We start from the raw sequence: 16,205 nt of genomic DNA on the forward strand, positions 1-16,205 counted from the left end.
GACTGCGACAGGGTCAGTCGGGATTACGGGGAGTCTGGAGGCATGGAAAAGGAGGTAGACGACGAAGAGGAGAGAAACATCCCTCTCAAGACACAAGAGCGTCAATTCAAGTGGGGGAAAAAAACGTGTAAGTGCGACAACAAAACTGTCGCTAGTGCTGGGAGAGAGCGTCTTTCTTCAGTCTGTTAAAACCTTGCTGTCATCAACAAGAAGGCCTCCTTCAAGGAATAGTGACGAATGTGCCAAAAAGATAATGTGTGAACAGCAGGTCATGACTGTACATGTACAAACACTGGTGCACATTTTTAAAAGGCTACATTAAAGCTTTTGTTCTGCATGTTTTGGCACTGGAAATATAGAAGACCTATATGTTTATTAGTGAATTTTGTCATTCAGATTACTGTATTATTCACTGACAAATGAAATGTTCAAACAATCGCAACGAATGCAAGTGGTCAATTGTGCTCATTGCCGCTATGCAATTACATTTAGAACCATCTGTTGTTGTGTTGTCAAGACATACGGTACTGTGCAAATGTCTTGGGCCAAACTAGCTTTGTTTTTATGAGCCTTTTTTCTTTTCTTTTTACAGTAGTCAATATGACCTGGAAAACATGAACTAACAGAAACGTGTTTACACAAAGGATACACGACTAAACTTTGTAGAGGAATTACAATACACTACAGTACCATGTAATACACAATGAACTTTAAACATCATCCAAATTAATCGCCCTAAACAAGAATATTTGTACCGTAGCCATATCATATTGTCAGACCCCTTATAATTATATTATTATCATAAATATACTGAAATATATTGTTCTAATGTAAATAAGATATGATTGCAAAGATGTCAATGAAAAATCATTCATATTAGAGATGTGACAGTAATTAATTTCAGCTATCAGGCCTCCCCAGCTGTAGACAATCATCCTAAATGCGAATATTTGACGGTCCAGTGCAAAAGTGCAATGATGTCACTGCAAAGTCACTTTGTTAGGACACTAGCACGGATGCTCGCGGAATGTCAAGGGCGGTCAAAGTTGGTTCTACTCACGTCCCGAGCACTTCCTTCAAATCAAACATCATCTTAATGTCGTCGACCTGCTTCTTCCACGTCTCTCCCCCGCTGGTGTCTCCGTTCTCCCGAGCCATGGCGCTGCTAAACACTGGGGGCTGGAGGGGGAAGGAGGGATACAGGGAAAGAAAAGATGAAAATGTAAACAACAATAGATGAGGCTTCCGAGTTCAGCGAGGGCTGTCCCGGTAGTGAGAGCTCAGCTGCGGCAGGACCATGTGAGCCCTCCAGCAGGTTGCCGTGTGCACGCTCCTCCCTCTCTGCATCTCGCTCTCTCTCCTGCCTCCCTCCTCCCGGCAGTCAAATATCCGGATGAGCTTCCACTTCCTGCCATGACCTGAAAAATAAGAGCAAAATCGGGGGGGGGGGGGATTATGAACCTGAAATGTGGTAACCATTACAATGTTGTTCGTTTTCCACACAGATAGTATAGTCTATCATCACATTATCAACTGCAGAGCTTTTCCAAATGTATTAATAGCTTGTATGACATTAATAAATGGATGATTAATTCTTAATCAATGATTCAGAGTACAGGGAAAGTGTATTTTTTTAATACACCACTCATATTGGGATGAAAACATCTACTATCAAACAATTTGATGTCCTATTTATACATGATCATTCTGATGCTATTTTACTGTTTCAAACTCCTCCTCAAATTTGACCGGGAACAGCCTCATTGTACACAAACTTTGGAGCACTTGTATCAAAAAATGACATTGTTGTGTGTTTTGGCTCACTTTAGGAAAGGTTATCAAATTACAGGGTGAAAGAATGACATTTGGGGCATTCCTATTACTGTCAAATGGGTCAAATTTGACACCAACAGTATTTAAGGGTTAAATAATCGCAAAATAAACCATTTTACATGTGGATTAATGTTTTTGTTGTATTGAATAAATGTGTAATGAATTAAGCGCATTAGAAACACAAATAGAAAATTACAAAACATTATTTTATTTGACACCTTTAAATTGTTTTTCCCCTCATCTACAAACGACTTGGGCCCTCTGTATGCTTGAAAGTTAAATATGCCTTTGAGCAAGAAAATGTTGCCTGCCGGAGAGTAAATCACGTGCTTTTTTTTCCTCCTGTGGCTCTTATTTTGAAGGCAAGTCCCTGCAATTTCCTGTATTTACCTCAGTGCCTCTATCACACTTGACGTAAGAAATACTGTCACCTGGAGATTAATTGAAAAGCTGTCAGTGCCTTTCCGGTGTTAGTAATGCGCTACAATACAATAGCAAACATTGTCATTTGGGTCAGCATAGTCCCACCTACATTACTAGATTGCTGTTTGCACACTACGGGGGAGCTCTGATCCTCACAGTCTGACAGATGTAGAGGTCATCTCAGGCTGTACGACGACGACAACACGCAGACACTGGCCTTAATAGTTGCATGGACACAGGCAGTGAAGGTGGTGGTGGTGGTGGTGGTGAGGTGCAGCCCTGGCTGCTCATGAGTATTCTGGCTGCAAAGCACTGCAGCCCTTTCTCTCAGCTGCAGTTTAGGAAAACACCTCTGCCTCCGAGTCCTAACCCCCTCCCGCCCTGCGCCCCCTTTGGACTGAGTCAGCAAATTGTTCTCTATTGGAGAATAGACCTTTACCACGTACAGTACATTTACAGCTTAACTGTATGCAACTTTTAAGTACATTTAATGTTGTTTGTATGTGTAAGTACAATTGTTATTCAACTTTTATGTGCTATAATTTTTTTATTGACTCAAATCTAAGTAGTTTCATTTCCTACACTTAAACACAGCGTAAAATTCAAACTGGATAATGTGAGTGGCTCAGTAATAAATGTACTTTATAGAATAAACCATTAAAAACAAAAAAAGGAACACTTAGGCCTACTACGTTACTGTATTCATAATGTTGGTCATTATGGTGGCACTTGGTGTCGGAACAACTGCACTAGAGAATACAACTAGGAAAAGTACTCACCCCTCACAATGCCACAGACCGGAAGGTTCTTGCACGGCGATACTGTCACCTAGTGGACCTTAATGGGTACTGTTGGAATTAATGTAGAAAATAAAATCAATACAGTAATCTTCACGTCATGATGCATGTTTTTTTTTTCCCAAGCTATGCGCTGAAAAACTCAAAACCTATATGCCGATTTTGTGCTTTATGACACTCTTTTGAGATGCCACAAGATGGCGCTAAAGCTTTGTCTCGATAAGAATTGGTGTCAAAGAGGGATGCTGAAGTGATAGATCTCCAGCGAGAGACGAGCATTTTGGGAAGAAGCCAAGTTTAGCCCGGGTTGTTAGTGGAAGTTACTAAGCCTTTGCAGTCTGTGCATGTGAACTTTTTTTGTTTCCCCAAAATCAAATAATCTGTAAGCCATTTATTTTCATGGCTAATCCTTTAAAATGAGTTTGAAATATTAAATTGTTTTGGGAACAATGTCTGATCATATTTGTATTGAGTAGCTTTCCTTCGCAACTCAACAAAAAAATAAACACTTTCACAGACATTATCACTGCTGTTCATTATTAAACAACCAACCGACAGGTCAAAGCAGGGCACTGCAGCCGTATGTCTGCCTGCTGCTCATGATGATGAAAAACCGGCAGCATTCTCCACACTCTGGGCCTTTAACTCTAACTCCCACCTCGCCAGCTTTTTCTACACTCCTATAATTGCTATTTCATTCCAGCTGAGGGGGCGGAAGTGGGTGGTGGGTGGGGTGGTGGTGTATTTTACACACTCGAGCACACACTACACAACACAAATTGAAGAGGGCCGCTTGGAGCTCATTTAGCTCGTGGCGTAATTGGAGCCGTTACGTAAAAAGCACAATCAATTCCTAATGTGCCAGTTTGGCAGCATCCACCACACGTGACAGCTCGCTCGATATATGACAAGAAGTTTAATGGGTTTCAGTAGGGCCACGGTCTACAGAGATACATGATGGGAAAGCTGCACACATAAAATAAAAAAAAACAATTAAAAAAAAAGGGGATGCCTCAAGGATCAAGGCAACGAGTGTATCGGGAGTGCTCAGACTAAATTGGCTGGGACGAACGGGAGAACGGCGGCAAAGGAGCATTAAAGGTGACTGGGCGATCAAGAGCTTTAGTGGTAAATAAAGAAGTTTGTTAAAGACTTACAACACACTGGTGCACACATGCTGTGTTTGTGCGTTACAAAAACACAGACGCCATTTAAGATGAAAAGAACAGACACGTTCTCTACCGTAATCATCATAATTCTCTCTTATGTCACTTGAAATTCAACGATGAGTTCTTCGTGACACATGACAGGGAGCGTGGTCGAATCACTTCATGCAGGGAACATGGAGTTAAGTTTAGCTCCGCCGGCGGCTTCACTCTGGCGCCTCCTCCTCTTCTTCATCCTCCTGCTGGCTTTTCTGCTGCTGGGTTAGAAATAGTCATTTGTTTACTAAACCACTGCAAACAACAATCACAATAAGAACCATAAGAAACAATTTTGACATTTGTTCAAATGCCTGATACTATACACAAAAAGACAAGTCGAGAGCATTGCTATGTGCATGTGCTATGTGCATGAGGTGCACCAGTAGTTGGGATGTGTGATCCCCCCCCCCCCATGTTTCATGATTACAAATTGTTAAATTAAAAGTCCTTCTTTTCTGTCTATGAACAGGGGGTGCACCGTTAAAAGGTTAGAGAAAGATTATGTAAAGTTCTGTAAGTTATAGGATGTTTTTTTCAGTGTGCTGCTCTTTCATAGAGCTTTCCATCGAAAAATCCACTCACCAACTTGAGGAAATCGATGAGCTTGTAAGCGTCCTCCCCAGTGGAAAGGTCCACAAAGTCGCGTGGGATTCGGTAGCTCAGGCAGGGACTGGGCTGCACCGTCACCTCACTGGTGGTGTAGCGGAAAGCCGGGCCGTCCTGAGACACAAGTCAGCCCGTTTGTATGGCGATCGCCAATCGGGATCACGGTACGGAAATCCTGGCTCACCTGCTGCTGGGTGATTTCCCCACCGGATGTCAGCTCCTCCCAGGTGAACAAAAGTGAGTCAGTGACCTCGCCGAATGGGTTCAGATCAATGAGCCACACCCTCCCCTTGCAAAGGCCATACAATAAATGAGCAAAAACGAAAATCAACATAAGTCTCCTTTCGTCTTACCTTGTCACAAATACCCTTATGCTTACCTGGCTATCTCTGTAGACATCCAACACAACTATAAAACAGACAAGTTAATATATTCATCAAATCTGATATTAAATAAAAAAATTGGTAAGACATACAAATACCGTATATACTTACAGTCCTCATCCAGGAAGTTATACTGGATGTGCTGGCTAAAGAAGTGGTGGATGGCATTAACGATGGACTCCTCCTGCTTCAACATGTGTGGATAATACTGAGTGTAGTCTCTTTGGCTGATTGCTGGCAACACACACGGAAACAAAGAAAAACTCAAGGAAATGCAATATTGAAAACATGTCGACACAAACACGTTAAAGATTAAATAAAAACATACAACAATAACAAAAATTCTCTGTGTGTTTTTGTCCATTTGTTCAGGTTCAAAATGAATGAAAGTACTACATACTATATGAATGTATTTTTTTGTCCACATCCAAAATTACATCCCAAATAAATACAAAAAAATATATATGCGTCAATTGTGTTTTGACCATTCCTACACAGGAACATTTTTGATAAAATATAACAATAAGGAAATAAATACACACATATGTACTAAACAAATATTTTTTTAGGTGGTGTGACCAAATGTCCAAATCCAAATTCAATAACAAATAAACAAAATTACATATGTATTATGTATGTTTTTGATAGGCGGAACAGTGGACGACTGGTTAGCACATCCGCCTCACAGTTCTGAGGACCTGAGTTCAAATCTCGCCTGTGTGGAGTTTTCATATTCTCCCTGTGCCTGCAGGGGTTTCCTCCCAAAAACATGCACGGTAGGTTAACTGAAGACTCTAAATTGTCCGTAGGTATGAACGTGAGTGTGAATGGTTGTTTGTTTATATGTGCCCTGCGATTGGCTGCTTCAGGGTGTAGCCCGCCTCCTCCCCGCAGTTTGCTGGGATAGGCTCCAGTATACCCGCATCCCGAGTGAGGATAAGCGGTGTGTGTGTAAAAAAATAATAAAAATAAAAATAAAAATGGTTTTTGATATGCCCTGTGATTGACTGGAGACCAGTCCAGGGAAGAGAATGGTTGGGTCTTTTCTTAAGGTTTTATAGCACCATTTGCTAACAAAACAAAACAAAAAAATGACAACACTTCCTTTTGAAACAAGCTTTTTAGCAATTGATTTTCCTTCTCTTTTTAGATCTAATTGTTTTATTGTTGATTTCTGGTTGAACTGCTATTATCTCTGCAGCACTTTGAGAATATATTTTAAGTCAAAGATAATTTATAAACCAAATGTATTACTACATGATATTGAGGGGGGAGAAATTAGTCTCTAATCTTATGTGTTCAATGGAAAATAAAACGGAAAATGCAAAGTATATGTATTATGAGATATGTATAATACTGCGAGAAGAAGCAACGTGTGTGATAATCGGTCTTACCAATCAGTTTATTTTCCTTAACAAAGCAACGGAACTCTCCGCCGGGGATGAGCTCGCTCCACTTTCTCAGGACCATCTGAGGAGAGAGGAGAATACACTGTGCATTTAACAAACAAAACGCAGACTACTTTATTTCATTCAACCATACTACTTTTTTAAATACCTCATAATTGATGTCAGGATCAGGGGAATCCTGGTCATTGCAACGAAGGAATCTGCACAAAAATAAGAATGATTTAAAAAAATAATAATGTTCTAGTCCGATTATAATACAGCGTGACAGCCAAAAAATGATCAGATTATACGACGACTGAGAGGAAGAATGAGACATACAGTGTAGTACAACATTGAAGGTCTATTTAAAAGTTAAGGCTTATGTATTATTAATGACTTACGGCTGTGTGAGGTCGTGGGTGATGAAATCCGAGCTTTTGAAGAGGAGAAATATTTCGCTTAGACTCTGACACTGAAGGGAGCTGTTCAGTGCAATCCAGTTCGCGTCCTACAATAAACACACAATATAATAATTGGCACAGTCATTCTTACATTTAAAAAAAAAAATGCTCTTCTATCTTTATCAGAATGTTCTGTATTGTTTTTACCCTTGGAGAGCTCCAGTTGAGTTTGGGGAAAACACGACCACCCAGAGCATTTACAGCCTCCAGCACTTTGACAGTGAATTCTGGGAACTCGGGAGCCTGGTGGAGACATGCGCGGGGATCATGACGTGGAGAAACGTACCACAAAAGAGGGCAGCTCTACTTCCCATAATAAAAATGCATGTAAAATCAGGGTTTAGTTGCTTACTGTGACCGTGGTGGTTGTTTCATCATCTGACCACTACGGGGAAGGAAGAAAAGTGTTAGAAAGGTGCTGGATCAAAACATCAAAAATCCACAGACACAAAACATTTTAGTAGGGCTTAAAATCAGAAATCAGAGGGATCACAGGGCACCAAATATAGCAAGCAAATCGCTAAGTTCGCAACACCAACTGACTTTTTCAAAGTTTGGTGTAATTATTACCACCATTATCGATTTAAATGCCCATTTTCCTTACCTGAATGTCTTCCTCTGCATCCGAGTCGTTGTTAATGTGTGTCTGCTGTGCAATGTGATCACTTGTAGGAGGGGGGAAAAAAATGCAAAAAAGAAGCCATCTTATCAAAATAAAACAATCATTTCTGCTTGATTGTTTTAAGTGTTTATGTAGGGCTACGTACCTCCCAGAGACTACCAGTGTCCCGTCGTCCAGTAAATATTCTATTACATTCTGAGGCAGAGGAAGAATCAGACTACAAAATAAATACATAATTAGCAACAAAACTAATAGAATAAGGAAGTGAATGACAGTGGAAAATGGCAGCAAGATTTGATAAAATGGCATAGACTAGTAACAACACTAAAAAGAGAGATATCTGGAACCGACAGTTGGCTACGGTCAACTGAAAGGATAATAGAAATAAGGACGTATGTACATAAATAATGGGCTTGTTACCTTTTAATTGTATGTTGCTTAAATATCGGGTACCAGACGGAAAATTGACAGTGTGCAACTTGCTCCTTCTTCATGCTGCAACTTCCCGTAGCGAAAGTGTCCGTCAGTAACTATCTTCCGAACACTTCGTGAGTACCCTTTATCGTTTCCTATAGAAAATAAAAGGTCATCCCTAATTATAACACATCTAAATCCACCAATTCTTAATTATTTGCACTCTTTGAGTATTTTAAAAATTCTGGTGACAAAAAAGTACTTCATTGCAACTACAACGGTCGAATGTTTTGAACTGTACTGGGGAGCCATTTTAAGAGGAACACAGCTTCAGAGATGTTCACCTACAAAGATGCCACTTGCATCGTAGTCATCAAATTCCTTATACTGTACTTACTGAACGGTCGTTGTTTGTACAGGAGAACTGCACTGTTTAAAGTAAGTAATTAATCATAGCGATTAGATACGTGGAAGATTAGTTTATGAAAAGGTTTACGGTTAATAGTTTGGATTTTTCTGTAATCATACAGACGAACAATACAGTAATCTTCTCATAGAACGTCTTTGGTATCAAGCTCCGCTTCAATGCAGTACAGTTAGTTTAATTTAAAGCACACTACTACAATTATACCAAATTAATCGCAATTTTTATTTTTGATTCTGACCACGCTAAAATTGAACTATTTAAACATTACACTGTCTACCATTTATGAATAAGCTTATTTGACCTGACTGGATTTGGGATTCGGGTGACGTTGTCGGTACCCGGAAGTACTAACAGAACGAGCGCTTTCCCTACGTCATTCTCTCCAGTAACCCTTGGGCTCGGTTTCACGTGAGTCAAGTTTACACATTTCCCAATTCACATGACTGTTTGAAGTTCGAAATTGACACGCTGGAAACTTATTTTGCTGCGTACAGTGACTAGACACCATTATATGTCCACACAACTAAGTTATTTGATTGTATTTTTAGTCTTCAGCTCATTGAGCATCTACTGAACAGAAAAGTCCAAAAGCTTAATCAAAATGGTGGTTTGAATTGTTCATTTTTCAGAAAATACAATGAACCACACGGAGGATTCCAAGGAGACGACAGCGCCACACGTCGTGAAAGAAGAGGTACGTTTTAGTAACTTGACAAAAGTATTAAAATGACTCCACACGAATTGCAAATGAGCATTCACGACACATGTGTGGGTCACATCTGCAGGTAAGTGCATTGCTGGCCTCAATAAGAGTTCATACCGTGGGATGTAAACGCAGTTGCGTTTTGGATCACTCGGAAAATATGTGGCGGGGGGAATGCCTTTTTGTTACAGCTCCTGGCGTCAGGGAGATGGGTGAAGCTGGAGAAGACCACCTATGTGGATCCTGCTGGCAACACCAGGCACGCTTCTATTGTTTCCTTGCATGACAAAGAATCAAGCGATCATGGATTTTTTTGTGTTTTAGTCATGTCACTGTGTATTCGTCCACCAGGATCTGGGAGACAGTGAAGAGGACAACTAGGCAAAACAACACAAATGTCGATGGTATGTTTGACCCCTGCACCAGTCACCTAGGAAGGGGTTCTCAAACATTTTAAGTCCAGGCTAATTTGGTTGAGTTGGTTTGATTGGCAGGCACTTTCTAAAATGATACAAAATAATTGATTGCAAATTATTTAGCAGGCTGGACCCCAGTTTGAGAACCACTGACCTAGTGGACAGAATTCCCACTTGAACAAGGTGTGCCCTCAGGTGTTGGCATCATCGCGCTGCTGAAGAGGACGCTGCACAAAGACTGCGTGGTGATGGTCAAGCAGTTTCGCCCTCCGATGGGATACTTCACTCTGGAGTTTCCTGCAGGTTGGGAACCTTTGACTACATTCCGATTTGGCTACTTAGAAACAAAAGTATCCAAAATGATGAAATTTTCGAGCTTAAATGCCACAGTCCGTACACAAACTTTGCAGCACCTGTACAAAAGAATATTTTACAATATTTCCGTGTATTTTGGGTCACCGAAGGAAAGTCAAAATTTCAGGGTTTTAAAAATAAATAAATAAACAAATAAGACACTGACGGTATTTTTGATGCTGTCAGATGTCAAAACATGTTGACCCGAACAGTATGTAATGGTTAAATGGATGTTGAAAGGTTCTAAAAGCGTTTGTGTGTCTCTGTGCTCAGGCTTGATTGACGAGGGTGAGAGTGCTGAGACGGCTGCGCTGAGGGAGCTGAAGGAAGAAACGGGCTACAAAGGCGAAGTCGTCGGAGTGACACCAGGTGTTGTTTGATATTCACACGCTTTGGTGTACTTGGAGGGCTGCAAATACATTCTGTGCTCTAGAAAGGGATTTTGCTGTTTTTGTTGTTTAATGCAGTGACCTGTCTGGACCCCGGCCTGTCCAACTGCACCACCCAGATTGTCATGGTCAACATCAATGGAGATGAAATGGAAAATATCAACCCGACACAGCAGCTGGGTGAGGGAGCGTGAGAAGTTTTGTTTTCTTCGTCTTGTCGCTTCAGAAAAATACCCGCATGTGACACTTAGCACATGACAATAGCGCTGTCCAATTCCAAAGCACAGTCTAGACAAAACAACATATTTCAAGTTTCTCAAATTTGACTTTGTTTGATAGCTATAAATCACGCGAATGCTTCTTATGAGGATATTGACTCAAAATAGCAGACAAATTGTTTAAAACAAAAATTTCTCTTGTGTTTCTCTTCAGGTGATGGAGGTAAGCTGAGTCTGTTATATTTAAAAAATAATAATAATAATCCTCCTCCTGCTGAGTAAATAATGAAACTACCTTCTTTTTTCAGAATTTGTGGAAGTCATCCTTTTACCTCTTGATGAATTCCAGTTGAAAATAGATGGTAAGATTTTTACGTTTCTTGTGTACAGCGGTCCCCTTGGATTCACTCCTCATAGATTCACCTATTTGCAGGGGTGGGGGCTATCCTGTTATTTGCTGGAAAAGCTATTTGCTGTTTTTGTGCTCAGGCCAAAGCCCTGACTAACTAATGTGAAAGTATTACTTTGGCGCCATCCTGTGGCATCTTGGTGCCAGGAACTACACTGAAGTGATTTAAAGAACTTTATGGAGTACTTTGCTGCCATCCTGCAGCAGTGTGGACTGATCCAATGACTGTTTCATTCTGCAGAACTGCTGAAGAAAGAAGAAATCATGGTGGATGCCAAGGTTTACATTTTCGCCATGGGAATGGTCCAGGCTTTTTTCAAACCGAGGGAGCTCCCTGTGCTCAAGCAGTGAAACAACAGAAGCGGAAATAGTAGAATTACATGGGACCAAATGCTTAAGCCCATTCTAAACTGCCTGATGTGATGATGTGGAACTCTCCAAAGTGACATTCCAAGTCCAAAAAAAAAGCCGATACAACTATTTGCTTAGATGTCATTGTTTGGATCCCACATCTTCATGGTCTGTGAATGTTTACTCCATGTCTAATTACACGTAATAGTCACATCCATAGGAAGTATGGCAAGATCATATTTTTCAGATTTTTACGACATTCTAGTAGTGTGCCAAGTTCCATTTTATGACTGCAATACATTCCTTAACATACGCTAACATTGTTAGAAACTTAGTACGACATGCCCGTCAAACACTATTGAAGCCTCATTGGTGAAGGCCTTTTGAGGGTTTGGTTTGGTGGCTCTTTTTCCAAATGTTAAAAGTTGCTTCAGTGCTGTGTGGTTAACTGGCCTTTTGTTTTTAATCATGAATACTGAATGTTTCTGGGATTACAATAATGTTAGTTCATCTATTAATGTGTACATGGCCCTGAGGTTTCATTTTATATATTGCAACTTCACTGTAAGATGCAAAGGACACAAATTTACTGGTAAACAATCCATGGTGTGCTTTGAGGCCATCATCTCAACATTGATGCTGTGCTCACCCCAGGGACTAGAATTTGCTGACCATTTCATAAACACGTTACTACCTGTGATCTGGTGTCAGTCTTCTTTATATATATATAAGCCAACAGCATGTTTATTAACTATTTTACTGTACTGTCAATAATTAAAAATAAGGTTTGTTTTGTCAAACGTTTGCCAATGCTTTTTCCCCTCCCCACTAATACAGTAACTGCAGAGTTTTACATTCCTTCAAAAACACAAGTGCAAGGGCATTGGATTAAAATGCGTCAATAAGGAAAACGTTCAATCACCGTCCGAATTCCACATTTTTGTTTTATGGTCCATAAACAAGCGGTGGGCAGATTATTGTGCTCTAGGGCCACATTTTATTTAAATTTTTTTAAATGAACAGATGAGCCAGATCATACATGAGTTAAAATGTAATTATAAAATGATAATCTAGAATTTGTTTAAATGCTATTTATAATTAAATTGTAATAAATAAGTTATTTATAATTGTTTTTACTACTAATATGTTACTCTTATTTTATTTACAATAAAAACTTGAACTATTTAATAAAGAGTTAAATAGACTATAGATGTAATATTTATTTTAGTAAATTCACCAATTATTGAATTGAAAATTAATGCATACTTAATATTTATTGTGTTACTTACGATGAATCGATTAAATTATTGAATTAGCTCAATGAATTAAAAGCAAAGGAAAAAATACATTTAAATCAACCCATCGGTTGGTGCTCCATAATGCTGTAACACCTTCTCTCCACGTGGGGGCAGCAAAGCATCTTCAAGCCGCTCCCGAAGACGTCACTTCATCCAAAACAACTCTTTCGCTTCACTTTCGTTTTGTCCGACCGCACAGTTCACATACGTTCTGACAAAGTGAGGCGATTCGTTATTGATTTGTGTTATAAGTGCGTGCAGACCTTTCACTGTTACCTGATAATCATACTAAATTACTGTACAAGCTAAGCGACATAAAGGAGAGATGGAGGTGGCTGTAAAAGGTATGGAATTATGTAATTGAATTTTTCAAATCGATGAGCTTTTGTTATGACGGTTGAGGTTTTAGTTTGGTGTTACTCATTGATTGTTGTATGTTTTTTTTTTTTTTTTCTCAAAGGGAGGGCCAAGAGGAAGCATTTGAATGCAGAAGACCTGGAAAAAAGTGAAGTGGTCCTTGAAGCCCTCACCAACCCCCCAAACATCAGCAGAAGCCGGAGCAACCCTTCCAAACGAAACACAAGGACGACTATTAAGAGACGGAAATGTGGTAATTACATTACATTACATTTACACCTTTCATACTGAATCTCGCGTGCTGGTATGCAGGCTCCTCTTAAAAAATAAATCAATACAAATATAAATCAATGTTGCATATGTTTTGTCGCTCATTTCAGAATCATCAACTCGGAGGAAATAAAGGCTCGCAACATTCTCCTCTGTGTGTAATTAATCTACGATACAGTTGAATCTCGGTTTTCGTGATTATCTGTTTTAGAAGGTCAGATTAAAGTCGAATTTCAAAATCCAAAGCAATTTTTTCCCCATAGAAAATAATGTCGATCCGATTCATCCATTTGAGACCCATAAAATATGAAAAAAAGATACATTTTATACAAAATAACTATAGCTTTACATACAAAAACTGTGAAATAAATCTAAATGAATATGTAATACCACTTCTGGGTTATTGGTTTGAGTTACTCACTAAAAGCTTGCATTGAGGAATGCGACTCGCCATGTGGTGAACTGTTTTTACTCAATTTAGGAAATACTTCGGATGAACGGGCATCGATTCCGGGGAATGAATGGCAGAGTCACGCATTAAAAAAATAAATAATAATAATACAAAATAAATGAAAATGGCACCAAATTTAGAGGTTCCACTTCGTATGGGTTTCACTTTCTGAGCTGAGTGACAAAATATATGAAACTTTTTCATTATATTCCAATTTTTTGAGCTGTACCTGAAATCAGGGCAACAGCAGAGCCAAGATTGGTGGAATTTGTGGAAAACTCCGATTCTTTGTCCAGCTGAGAAGTTGTGGTGGATGAAATTGACGTTGATTGGTTAAATTTGTGTGGATTATTGTGATTGCGAATTCCTGGTGGGACTGATTCTAATTCGTTCTAACATTTAATCTTCGCATTTCACGCCAGCATTAGTCACCTCCACATGCACAGAAGGACTTCATGGAGAGCGTGCACCCCAAGACGAGGACAGTTCGGATGAGGACGATGAGGACTTGTTGCCCTCAGGCCTCGAGAGGGAGGAGGAGCCTGAAAACAAGGACATCGACTACTTTGACGGAATAACGGCCGAGATGTTCGAAGACGAGTTCGACGGCTCTGAGAAGATGGTGCACGAAGAGCCGGCGGTGGAGGCCCTGCCCGATGCCACCTACGGGCTCCTGGGCAGCAGTAAGGAGCTGCTGCAACCTCGGGGCCACATTGACGACCTCCCGGAGGAGGTGCTGAGGCAGATCCTCAGCCTCCTCCCTGCTCGAGACATGTACAGGAGCGCCGGACTCGTGTGCCATCGCTGGCGCAACATGATTGAGGATGCCAAGGTGAAACACGCCACAAAGGCCTTGGTCTGAGTTGGAAATAGCGCGTGGGCCAATAGTTGGTATCCACTTATTACAAATACATTATTTGACACGGTTCCTTTGCATCAAAAGGAGAGTTTCTCAATAACGTTACCGTTTGGAGTTAGGGTGTCTTGTGGTTTCAAGCCTGGCTTACTGTTCTGAGTTCAGGTTAGGGTCTCAAGGCCTGTTTTGGGGTTTTTACTGTGCGTTTGTCTGCCTTGACCTGTTGGAAACCCGAAAAGCAATGAGCCCTTTCCTGTCATCGTCCATTCAAGTATCCTACATTTCATCTGTCCTCCTTCCTTCAATCTTCTCCCTTCCTGCATGCTTCTTTCCATCCTCCCTCCTTTCCTTCCTTTTCATGCATCTTTGGTTCTTTCCTTCCTTTGTTCTTCCTTGCATCCTTCTTTGCACCTGTGCTACCTTATATCCTTACTCCCTACCTTCCTTCCATCCATCTGTTCCCCCTTCATTCTTTCCTACCGTTCTTTCTACCTTTCAGACCATCCATACACCCTTCTTTCATTCCCTTTTCTTCCTTCGTTCTTCACTCCCTTCCCTTTTCTGTGCTGCCTTCTATTCCTTCCATCCTTGTTTTCTATTTGATTCTTTCTTGCCTCCTTATATCTTTCCTTCCATTCTTCCTCCCTCCCTTTTATCCTTCATTTTTCTATGCCTCCTTTCTACAGAGGATTGCTTCCCTCCTCTGCTTCCCATACTGCCTTCAGCAAGGCAATGGATTCAAGCATTGAGATCTCTTCTGTAATGCAGGTACCAAAAGAACATTAACAGGTATAGGTATACCAAAATAGGTATAATGTGTGCACTAAAGTACTAATTTGTGAGTTTAAAATCAGTCCCATGAACAACTTTGACGTCTGGGAAACAAATTGAGCGCACCTTCACTTGAAACTGCAATACAGTTCGTGTGGTTCGAAGGCTCCTTTTTCTCTCTCTCTGAATAGAGCTCAGTTCGATTTCATGTACATGGATTGGATTTCATCCATCCATCCATTTTCTGAGCCGCTTCTCCTCACTAGGGTCGCGGGCGTGCTGGAGCCTATCCCAGCTGTCAACGGGCAGGAGGCGGGGTACACCCTGAACTGGTTGCCAGCCAATCGCAGGGCACAAACAAACAACCATTTGCACTCACAGTCACACCTACGGGCAATTTTGTCTCTCCAATGTATGCATGTTTTTGGGATGTCATGTTGAAGAATTTTTTTTGGAAACATTTATTCAGGTACGATTCTTACTTTTGTCTCCATCCAGTCGACTGGCGTGTCACTGTGCAAGAGGTGCGTGGGGACTCGCGTGGGCCCGATCGCGCTCCTCATGACCGACAGCGTGTTTTCCATGGTTGAAGTTCCAGATAGTTGCATCCGGCCCATCTCACCCTATTAATATTCATTATTTTTTCTGTAACAGAAATGGGCTTATCATTTTAAATGAAGCACCTTTGCTGTTGTTAATGGAGAACGTTTTAAACAAAAGCCCTGGTTTGAAGAAAATTCTAATTTTTTTTTCAGATTTGAGGTGAATAAATGAAAGGAAAAACTGTATTGTACTGTCAAGTC

The 16,205-nt window shown here is 40.5% G+C and overlaps 4 protein-coding genes across 6 annotated transcripts in view; 2 read left to right on the top strand and 2 right to left on the bottom strand.

Moving 5' to 3' along the window:
• Positions 1 to 4,436, bottom strand: part of camk1da (calcium/calmodulin-dependent protein kinase 1Da) — a 39,633-nt gene extending 35,197 nt beyond the window's left edge. For both annotated transcript variants that reach the window (XM_061761531.1, XM_061761533.1), the window contains exons 1-3: positions 4,296 to 4,436; positions 3,036 to 3,104; positions 1,061 to 1,418 (exon numbers count right to left, since the gene is read on the bottom strand). In XM_061761531.1, coding sequence (XP_061617515.1) covers positions 1,061 to 1,158 — 98 coding nt within the window. In that variant the 5' untranslated portion in view covers positions 1,159 to 1,418; positions 3,036 to 3,104; positions 4,296 to 4,436. The remainder of the gene's footprint in view (positions 1 to 1,060; positions 1,419 to 3,035; positions 3,105 to 4,295) is intronic.
• Positions 3,951 to 8,392, bottom strand: cdc123 (cell division cycle 123 homolog (S. cerevisiae)). 2 transcript variants are annotated; one of them, XM_061761535.1, is made up of 13 exons: positions 8,139 to 8,392; positions 7,864 to 7,935; positions 7,701 to 7,761; positions 7,449 to 7,481; positions 7,244 to 7,339; positions 7,037 to 7,143; positions 6,805 to 6,856; positions 6,642 to 6,717; positions 5,359 to 5,481; positions 5,244 to 5,272; positions 5,049 to 5,153; positions 4,841 to 4,978; positions 3,951 to 4,473 (listed from the first exon to the last, which is right to left on the bottom strand). In XM_061761535.1, exons 1-13 carry the CDS (start codon positions 8,210 to 8,212, stop codon positions 4,426 to 4,428), a joined length of 1,014 nt encoding a protein of 337 aa, XP_061617519.1. In that variant the 5' UTR covers positions 8,213 to 8,392; the 3' UTR covers positions 3,951 to 4,425. The 2 variants fall into 2 exon arrangements, with proteins under 2 accessions (XP_061617519.1, XP_061617518.1); XM_061761534.1 differs by having other exon boundaries at positions 3,951 to 4,476; positions 8,139 to 8,391.
• Positions 8,393 to 8,850: 458 nt separating this feature from the next.
• nudt5 (nudix (nucleoside diphosphate linked moiety X)-type motif 5) lies at positions 8,851 to 12,099 on the top strand. The gene is made up of 10 exons (XM_061761539.1): positions 8,851 to 8,967; positions 9,189 to 9,253; positions 9,454 to 9,521; positions 9,614 to 9,666; positions 9,874 to 9,981; positions 10,306 to 10,401; positions 10,500 to 10,601; positions 10,854 to 10,862; positions 10,948 to 11,001; positions 11,290 to 12,099. Exons 2-10 carry the CDS (start codon positions 9,197 to 9,199, stop codon positions 11,397 to 11,399), a joined length of 657 nt encoding a protein of 218 aa, XP_061617523.1. The 5' UTR covers positions 8,851 to 8,967; positions 9,189 to 9,196; the 3' UTR covers positions 11,400 to 12,099.
• A 774-nt stretch (positions 12,100 to 12,873) lies between these two features.
• Positions 12,874 to 16,186, top strand: fbxo18 (F-box DNA helicase 1). Its single transcript, XM_061762198.1, has 4 exons — positions 12,874 to 13,041; positions 13,158 to 13,307; positions 14,198 to 14,607; positions 15,901 to 16,186. Exons 1-4 carry the CDS (start codon positions 13,023 to 13,025, stop codon positions 16,030 to 16,032), a joined length of 711 nt encoding a protein of 236 aa, XP_061618182.1. The 5' UTR covers positions 12,874 to 13,022; the 3' UTR covers positions 16,033 to 16,186.
• The last annotated feature ends 19 nt before the right edge of the window (positions 16,187 to 16,205 follow it).

Source organism: Phyllopteryx taeniolatus, chromosome 22, assembly GCF_024500385.1.
Source record: "Phyllopteryx taeniolatus isolate TA_2022b chromosome 22, UOR_Ptae_1.2, whole genome shotgun sequence".
Classification (NCBI taxonomy): Eukaryota; Metazoa; Chordata; class Actinopteri; order Syngnathiformes; family Syngnathidae; genus Phyllopteryx; species Phyllopteryx taeniolatus.